This window comes from Priapulus caudatus, unplaced genomic scaffold (assembly GCF_000485595.1).
Source record: "Priapulus caudatus unplaced genomic scaffold, Priapulus_caudatus-5.0.1 Scaffold138, whole genome shotgun sequence".
NCBI classification, from domain to species: Eukaryota; Metazoa; Priapulida; class Priapulimorpha; order Priapulimorphida; family Priapulidae; genus Priapulus; species Priapulus caudatus.
In genome coordinates, this window is record NW_014577199.1 from 41,466 (window position 1) to 51,465 (window position 10,000).

General features: G+C 43.1%; 1 protein-coding gene across 1 annotated transcript in view; it reads right to left on the bottom strand.

The window, feature by feature from the left end:
* The window catches only part of LOC106806050 (thyrotropin-releasing hormone receptor-like), a 102,171-nt gene that overhangs the window by 6,251 nt on the left and 85,920 nt on the right, over window positions 1–10,000 (bottom strand). The window contains exon 2 of the mRNA XM_014807892.1: window positions 7,077–8,105. Within this exon, the coding sequence (XP_014663378.1) occupies window positions 7,077–7,892 (816 nt within the window). The 5' untranslated portion in view covers window positions 7,893–8,105. The remainder of the gene's footprint in view (window positions 1–7,076; window positions 8,106–10,000) is intronic.

The window sequence follows — 10,000 nt, forward strand, 5'->3', positions numbered from 1 at the left end:
GGATGGATGGATGGATGGATGGATGGATGGATGGATGGATGGATGGATGGATGGATGGATGGATGGATGGATGGATGGATGGACGGATGGACGGATGTATAGACGAATGGACAAATAGACGGATGGACGGATGAACGGATAGACGGATGGACGGATGGACGTATGGACGGATGGATGGATGCATGCGGGTGGATGGACGGATGGATGGATGACTTAATTGTGCAATTTTACCTGACGCAGGCATATAACCAACCCGTAGTTTTAGTTCAATAAGCGTATATGTATGATTAATACGCTATCGCGGTTCACCCTTTATCCTGTAGTGATTTGCCGGAATCATACCATCTGGAGGAATCAATCTGCTGCGTCTAAGGGTTCAAGCAAATTTGATCATCGGCATTCATCGTTGCATGCACGGAATATTCCCGTAGGAAGATTCGTGAGCTTGCTACGTCACTATTTACGTCACGGGCTTCAGCCATCGACAATCTTAAAAGCCAGCCGGATAAAGATAATGCAATTTCATTGATAGAATCAACGCTACCAGTCACGAGATGTTTACAACTGACGGCACAGCAATTACGCCGTAGTTATCTCGGCAGTTGTTGTGCAACCAGCGTAATGACGACTCCATTTCCATTCATTCGTCCGTTTCGTCTGTCACTCGCAAATCGCGCGACCAGTGGCCGCTAATAGAAATCGGATGGGTTGTAATGGCTCGGTCTGCGAAGACAGTGCGATGATTGCGTAGTTAAATTGACTGACCATGCCGGATCGGATGCATCATAATTATATCAAGGGTTAATAATGACAAATATTTACAATTTGATAAATAATGACAAAAATCATTTGTCATCATTAACCCCCTGATAATATGTGTATACCCGCGAAAAAAATGGAAGGAGATAACAACTGTAGGTGCTGGGCGATAGCTGACGTCACGGAGTGAGGCACCAGCAGCCCGCGCACCTATGCCACCAAAACCTATTTCTTTCATGGATTACCGTAATGTGAAATGACCCTCTGCGAGCTAATATCTGTACCTAATGTCTGCTCCAAAGGATGCGCCGACGAAACACCGACTAGAAACATCAGTCATTTGCCACACCTAACCTACGCCATTCACGAAAGGCCAGATCATTAGATTTTTGCGTCTTTGCCTAATACGTGTACATTACGGTCCTACCTAGTGGCAAGATGAAATATCTTTCTGTGCTGATTTCCTGTTTACTTATAGAAACGTTTCTCACTACGGCTATGGTATGAAAGAAGCAACGATATTACCGTCGATGAGATGGCGGCATCCAGTCACTCGGGCACAAGTTTGAAAGGTATTCGTCTAATTTCGTGTTAGGAAACTATAGTGAAAATACTAAAAACAACCCCTTACATTTTCCCAGTCATAATTATGCACCACATCACGCATAAAGTTTGAGATACTGAGTTAAACCCTTCAGTGGTTTGTGTTTCATGAAATTAGTGTCTCATATCAGTTCGGAGCAATTCGATCAAATAAAAGCTCAAGTCATTCCATATAAGATATATGTCGATGCTTATGTGGCCGCCTGATTCGGATCTTTTTTACGTAGGAAGCAGAATGAGCAGCCTATAGAAAACTTGACTCGCCAAAAATGCGCCACTTGGATAATATTCGAAATGCTTTTGAATCTCCGGGCATATTAAATTAGTATTTTAGTTGTGAGGAAGAAGAAATTAAGTGAATGTTCATTTGAATCCGCTATTTTGCTAAATAATTGCCGAATAATGCTCTAAAAGAGATGCGAAAGATATGGTCATATATATATATAAATATGTATATATATATATATATATATATATATATATATATATAATATATATATATATATTAATTATGGCATAATATATTCATAAGTAATTAATGACGAGTTTGTCCTTATTAACCCCTGATATATTGTAACCCTGATTCTTACTTCTAACGATTGCGAGTTACAGTTAGTTTATTGAGACATTTGCGAATGCCCACTGCTTCATTCCCTCTCCCGGCTATCTCTGTATCTCGTGACCTTTCACCTTCTCAGATACTCTCGTCATATCCGCTGCTCTCTCCCCTCTCTTTCGCACGCTTTCTCTCTCTTCTCTCGTCAAAAAAAGTAAAAAAATCGTGATATTTAGAAAAACAGGCTTCCTCGCTATCAAAGTTCTTACGCAGCGAGTTTATAATATTCGACGGGAAAGACTAGAAAGATCCGTCGTGATGGATTCACTCACGTATGCGCGCAGCGCTGTGAGAAAACCCGCCTGTCAGCCTTTACTAGCTTATATTATTACCTCTTGTGATAAGCCGTAGTTTTCATGATTAAGTTTATTTTAGGAAAGCTTTCACGCATTCCGTCCTACCTGTTTGGATAGAGTACTCCTATGGATTATTCGTTTTTGCGATTTAGGGGAAAGCTTACTAGAAGAGTAACATGTTGTCAATAGGCTTGTTGCTCGAACATGTGTATTCGAATTTTCTGTTCAATCGAAATTGACAACGTCTCATAAATGCATTTATTGCCTTACGCTAGTCTTAATGATTGGCAGGTCGTATTAGGTCACTGCTAATGAATTTCAAGCCATAGGGGGCGTATGACAAATATTGGTCAGGACAATTAGGATTCACGGGTCGACGCGCGCAAATATCCGAAGAGCCATCTTAGAGTACAGAGTGGGTGTTTGCAGACTGTTACCGCGTTAAGTAATGCCTCGTCGGTTTGCTTGTGCACTTTTTTGTGTGCATCTTATTTTGAGAGGCTATTGGATTACGAAAAGCGTTCAGCTGTTCTGTTTATCTATCGATAGTTCGTGCTCGCGTGCGTGCGTGCGTGTGTATCCGCGCATCCTTTCGCCTGTCCCTCCATCCGCCCGCTAATATTTGATGGTACAGCTTGTAAGCTTGTGATGTCTTTATGCATCTCTATTCCGTATACTGTTTACCTGTATATTACACAATAAAGTCTACTGTACGATAAAGACGTTTGTGTATTGTGCCGATTACGCTACGATTTGTGCGATCAGTATTCGAACCATCATCCTATTGCGTTGTTTTTTTCGAGTACATCTTCTACTAGGTTTTTTTCTCCAGTTGATGAGCGGCGCCGCAAAAGTTGACTGAAGTGATAACCAATTCTGGCGTTGAAAGCGTCGTGGCGTACACCATTATAAGCTTTGTGTATATGCCTAGCGGTTTAAAGTGCGTCCATCGATTAACCGTCGATTCGCCTTCGCGTCTGCGAGCGTAAAATAGATACAATTTCCCAATTTGCAATTTTGTAATCAGGAGTTCTACGCGCTGACATTCGCTCTACAGAGGACAACACGAGGTGATCACGTGACGTGTTATAGCAGACGCCGCTCGTTGGGGCCAATGTCCTGCCGTTGCGCAACACATATATCCTTCCTGTTGTGGGAATATGAAGGCGTCATTCGATGTTAAATGATATGATAGGCATCAGACAAGCACCTGATGTGCCAATATTCCTGTCGTTAGTACGCTGGCGGCGAGTAGGGGCAGTTATTGCCTCAGCGTCATTTGTGATATACTTGTGTGTGTGTGTGTGTGTGTGTGTGTGTGTGTGTGTGTGTGTGTATGTGTTTGTGTGTGTGCACGTAGGCTCGTAGCCAAGAAAGGGTCGGAAGGGTCAGACGACCCGAGCTTTCTTGACAGCCAGTGGTCCGCTCTTTCAAGACATTTATTTGCCCAATTATCTGAAGTCTAAACATTTTCTAAACTATACATTGTTACAATTTTCTTCAGTGAAATGAATAATTATGCTTACAGAATTAGGTTTGTGTACCGAACAGATCTACAAAAAAAAGGATAAACGTTTATCCCTTATCTGTATAGACAGCTCCAGGCGATATGCAAACTAGTAGGTCTATATATTATATCAAGAGCGTATAAAGGATATATATTATTTGCATATCGCGTGGATCAGTTAGCTGTCAGAAGCGACATGTGCCACGTAGCTTCAAACGTCCTACGCGGAGCAGTCGCCTGCTTTCCAGAAATCGGAACGATTTGGAATTCTGCCGGTATGCAGTTTGTCTGATGTGATCATGAAAATGCCCCGATTAGGCGGTGAACACAATAAAGTGCGCAAGGATATTTTTTTAATACGTGCCGTGTAAGCGATGTTATTTGAGACCCGATAAAGCAGAACCACTGGATATTAATTTAAGCGCAGCTGCCCGAAGCAGTCTGGATAGCAGGGCGTGTAACAACTGGTAACCACCATACGCAAACGAATAGAAATGTTGAGAGAAGCCATAGAACAGAAGGAAATGACATAGAGATCTTACTCTAAACCGCCATATATTACAAAAGGGAACCAATTGCGCGATTAATCCGTAGTATTGGAATAATAGTAACCAGCAAAACCAACACTAAAACCGAGTCGATATTCGTTGGTTTCTATAAGTGGTTTTCGTAACTGATTTAAGGTCAGCGTACCTTGTTGATAGAAAGACGTGATAATCAGTGCACGCGAAAAGGTGAGTGACAAAATAACAACTGATATGGCGCGTGATGATGCAAACTGAATAACGTACCTACTGGAATGGCACACGCAACGGCTGCACGTTAATTTTTCTTATAATCTAATTCATTTGTTCAAGCAAACAGATGCACACGTATCCATGACGTTTTAAGAGAAGAATTAACACCGACGCAAAAGCTTACAAAGGATACTACAGTTTCACACAATATCATTTATTGCCACATCGTAACTAAATTTCATACAATAAAATACTTTGTTAACTATCTCCTAGCTAATCAACTATGACGCCCGTGTACGTTTCGCATGTCACAGAATATTCACATTGGCTAGGAGTCAAAAATATAAGGCAAGGCCATCTGATACGAGTGGACGACATACAACAGCTAATATCATGCACCGCATGATCACTAGGGGATTTAATCCTGTATTTGATACCTTTTTATTTCCGGACACAGTTTTTTTTTAATAAGTATCACCTTTATTATTATCATCTATTACTAATTTCAAGGCATTTCTGTATTAACATAAAAATTACTTAGATTTAAAGGTTAGTCAACACACTGAAATGCATTTTATGATTAATGCAGCATCGTGTAATTGTATACAGTAAAACTCGCATAAGACGCCATCCTCTAACTCGTCAATTCGCTTAAGTCGTCATGGAAGTCAAAGTCCCGATTTTCTCTAATGATAAAATCCATTTGAATAGCCCTGCCAAAGTCGTCATTTACAAGCCGTCATTATATGTACAAGTCGTCGCCCTCAGACAGGTCCCATATAATACAAACAACAGTAAAATTCTATCTGTATGTCATCATCAGAAATGCCGATGGCGCAGTGTATGCACTATGCAGCCCAATGTACAGTGAATTCCTGGTAAAATGATGACTCATTGTTTCGCGGAAACACATATGCAGACTCTCTCTAAGTCGTCAAAATGACGATATGCATGCATAAGTCGTCATTTTGGTGACTTACACTGTTACACATAAGTCGACAAAACGACGACTTACACGTCATTACCGTAAGTCGGCACAAAAATGCTGGTCCCAAAAGTGCCGACTTATGCGAGTTTTACTGTACACTTGTTACGTTATATTAGATTGCATAAACCTGCCTATGTTATATTATATATGCAACACATATCAGGAATCTATATAGAAACGTGATAACTTTATGACAGGTGAGGTGGACTTTGAGCATATTAACTTATTACTTCGTGATCTATGAAATCTGTACACATGAACACATGGCCTGCAATGGCAATGCTTGAAGTTGAATCAATACTGCAAAAATCCTCATCCTAACAAAGTCATTCCTAGCTGATTTTGTAGATGTTCTTTAATAAGATTGGTAAGATTCTGACGTAGTAACAGATCGCCAGCCACCAACGCTCCTAAGTTTACAAAGTCTGTATATTCCATGCGCCGCAGAATGATGATGACCTTGTTGTAGATCTGTTGCTGCTGAGCTGGTTTCATGTCTCGTATAACTACTGCAGCAGATTGGATATTGTCTTCGGCTGCGCAAACGCCTATCACTGCACCAAGAGCAGCACCTAGGATAGCAATATATACACATATTTGGGTGGGCCCGGCGAAGAGAAAGCGTGGCTAAAAAACAAGGTAAATAAAACAAAGGGCATTCAATAATAACGAGCCTTATTATGTACCTATTATATATTACTAGCGGGATACCCGGCGTTGCCCGGGGAAATCAGTGGCGTTACTCAGTTGGTGACCGCTTGGTTGAAAGGAAAATACCCAAAAAAACTCTAACTATCTATCTATCCATGCATCCATCCATGCATCCATTCCATGCCATCCCATCGCACCGCATCACATCGCATCTCATTGGGTATTTGTCCTAGAACCATATATATATATATATATAATATCGCAGAATCACATCATAAAGAAACATGTATATAGAGCAACCCTTAAAGCATGTGAAACATCAGCGAGACATTTGGCAATTCCTCTGAATCTGGACCATATTATGTACTTCATATGGAGCGCGAACGATCTCACCCCGTCAATTTAAAATTGACCCTAAACATACACCCATAGTTTCGTAAAAAAAAAAATCACGGGCTTTTATAGCCCCATCGTAATTAAAATTATGATGTCATATCTACGAAACCACCCCTAAAGGGCCCTGGTTTCTGCCCATGGTCATGATTAGTTAACTTATCACAAGATAGATGTCGCCACGTACAGCTTCACAGTCATATTTATAAGCAAACAACCACTAGAGCATATCACTGATTGTCTAATTTAACGTAGGCTACGTTTACCAATTATTTGATACATAAAACAAGAGTACTACCTAGCTAAATAACTCCACGATGTTAGCAAGATAAGCTCGATCATGAAATAGATAAATTATATCAGGAGTTAATGAAGACAAACCTTTGTCTTCATTAACTCCTGATTATATATAATTATCCGACCAAACACGCGACATGCAGATAATCTGATCGCGCAATGATTAATTCGACCAACCGCTAGCTACTTGCATATACTTACTTGTACTAGTACACTTCAATATACTCACTTGCACTCGTGAACTCGTCGTGTTCTTCTTGGATTCGCCTGCGTGCCCGTTCGATTTGCACGTTCCGAGTGATTTCGGTATCGTGCTCGTAAAGAGGATCTTCCCTATAAGCCCATAGAGAACGCAAGAGAGCAGTAGTGGGATGACGTAGAACAGCACGAAGTCCCCCAGGTAAATCCACGTATACATCTCGCGACTGAGTTTGAACTCGCAGCTCTCCTTCGACACGCCCTTGTACGGCAGCGGCATTGTTCTCGTCAGCGGCAACCAGGGGGCGCAGTAGAGGATTGCGAACGCCCACAGGCCGATGATGATCTTCTTGGCGCGCTCCATCGTGCAGACGACCTGCGCCTTCATCGGGTGACAGATCGCGATGTAGCGCTCGATCGTGAAGGCAGTGATCGACAGCGACGACACGTTGATGCCGAGGTACTGCAGAAACACGAGCAGAGAGCATCCAATCTTGCCCCAGATCCATTCGCCGACGAGCAGGTAATAGCCGATGACCTCGTTCGGCACGGCGGCGAAGAGCACGAGGCAGTCGGCGATGGCGAGACTCACCAGGTAGCAGTTTGTCGGCGACTGCATGCTCTTCGTTCGGCGCACGACGACGACGACCATCACGTTGCCGACGACGCCGACGAAAAATATGATGATGCCGAACACGGTTCCGATGATGCGATAGTTTGTCGCAAAGTACTTCGGGTCGCTACTGTTTGTCGCGGCGACGGCGTCGTCTGTCGCGTTGCCGTAGTGCGCGTACATCGAGCCGACGTCGTCGTCGGGCGTGCTGCTGTCGTTCACAAATACCTCCATCTTGCGCGTGGGCACCTCTACACGAGCGTTATTGTCACGGGACCAGCGTATCGCGTCTCACTCGCTGCCGACGGTGGCTGTGTGCGGGTAACGGTGACGACGACGATGACGATAGCGATGCGTTAGCCGCTTGCCGACGCGACGGTGGCGCCAGCGGCATTACTGCCGTAACCAGACGGTCGCAACGCAGTCCTATCTCAGACGGCTCTGTATCTGGAGAAAATGGAGAAATAGCGCGTATATGATCGTGTTCGGTGTTGATTTTAGAGTAATAGACCGGCCACACGACCGACCGAGCGACCGAAAAACCGAATAACCGACCGACCGAGCGAGACCAATCGACCGACCGACTGACAACCTACCATATCATATTAAGAGCATGCAAGCCATCGCATATACAGTAGAGATAGGTCGTATAGATACATAGATACGTGCCCATGGATAGCTGATCGTGACGTATACGCTATAAAAGTATTTAATCGCTGCGATGCGAGTACATTATTATAACTATTGCTAACTATACTCGATGCACGCACGCGAATCGCCCGCTCGTCTCTAACAGCCAGAAGCCGACACGAATTTGCATGCGAGAACGGCATCTAAATCCCCGAACTAACACGCGCCGGGATGCGAGCGAGTGAGATGCAAATTGCTCTCGAAGTTCAAACGGAGGTCGTTAGCGGAGCGACAATCCAAATTCAGCGGGCGCTATTAAAACTCTCTTTAAGCCGCTTGCCACGCTGTCATGCAAACAGTAGTTATTCCGTCGGCGCCTCTTAATTATTCGTGCATATTATCTGACTCTCCGCTGTGTATGGTAAACGCAGCCACTCTGTATGCATCGCACAGGCAGGCGGGCGGCGACCACATAAATTGCATTACAATAAAACCTGGGCTATGGAGACGAGCTGCACGACACAAAATCGCCACGTACCAATAATTGCAGTGAGTACTATACTTGTGGCAGATGGGGAGTGACAATGCTAGAGAGACAGGGTGGGGTGTGGTAGTGCGAGCGGACGCAATGGTATGATGTATACGGGGTACAATATTAGTGTAATCGTTGAAGCAAGGCACGGGTAAATAAGTAGGCACTAAGAGGGATTGAAAGATGCGAGAGTATGTGGAGGATAACGTACAGAGATACGAAACATTTTATGGGTTATAGGTGTGTGATCAATCTAGCAGCTAGGAAAACTCATAAGAAGATCTCTATACTAATCTGTCAATCGGCGAGGTATAGTTATCGAGGACACGGAAGTTACTGTAATCAGACAGATGCTGAGGTGTAGTTGATGTGTATGCAAAGTCGACGACAAATAGATGGCTACTTAAAGTGGGACCTAAGCCGACAATCACGCTACAGTAAGACCCCACGTCACTACAACCCGGATCATGTAAATTCACATATACGTAATTTATAAATTATGACAACTCTACTCGCGACACGTAACGAAAATTCGCTCTCACGTAATCTTTTTCTTAATAAAGAAGAAGTGGGATTTTTTTCTCTCAAAACGTTGCGTGTTTAATCGCCGTAAATAAAATTTATGTGCACGTAATACGTGCAACATAACGGCAACTGGTCGGCCGGGACATCTTTGATTCGTATAATGCACCGCCGCTGTCGCATTTAATCGCATGAACAAGTTTCTACAATCAGTCCCCCTACGTCAGATATACTCAAAGTAAATGTTACGTATTTAACGAGCAGTTATTCACAACCACCTCAGCTGCCACAGACAGCTTATAAATAGAACTTATCCTGCAAACGGAAGCGAATTTAGAGCATTTTCGCTCCCAGTTTAGAACCTAAAACCTCCAAACCCGACAATAATACCGATAGCGAAAGCGATACTACTGGCAAGGGTATCTCCAGAGGGAGCAGGCTACACCCTTATCCCATCGAGGAGACCGGGGTCCGAGCCTCCGTCGATGAAAAAATCAGTGACTCGTCTGGAAACGATCTATGAAAAAAATGCGGTCGCGTTACGAGCGATTGTTTTAATAACCCGTGCAGCTTAAAGACAGGAAAAACAAAAATGTTAACAACAGTTTCTATAAAATATTATTTTTAATATATCCGTGAATTTTATTGCTTTCATTCG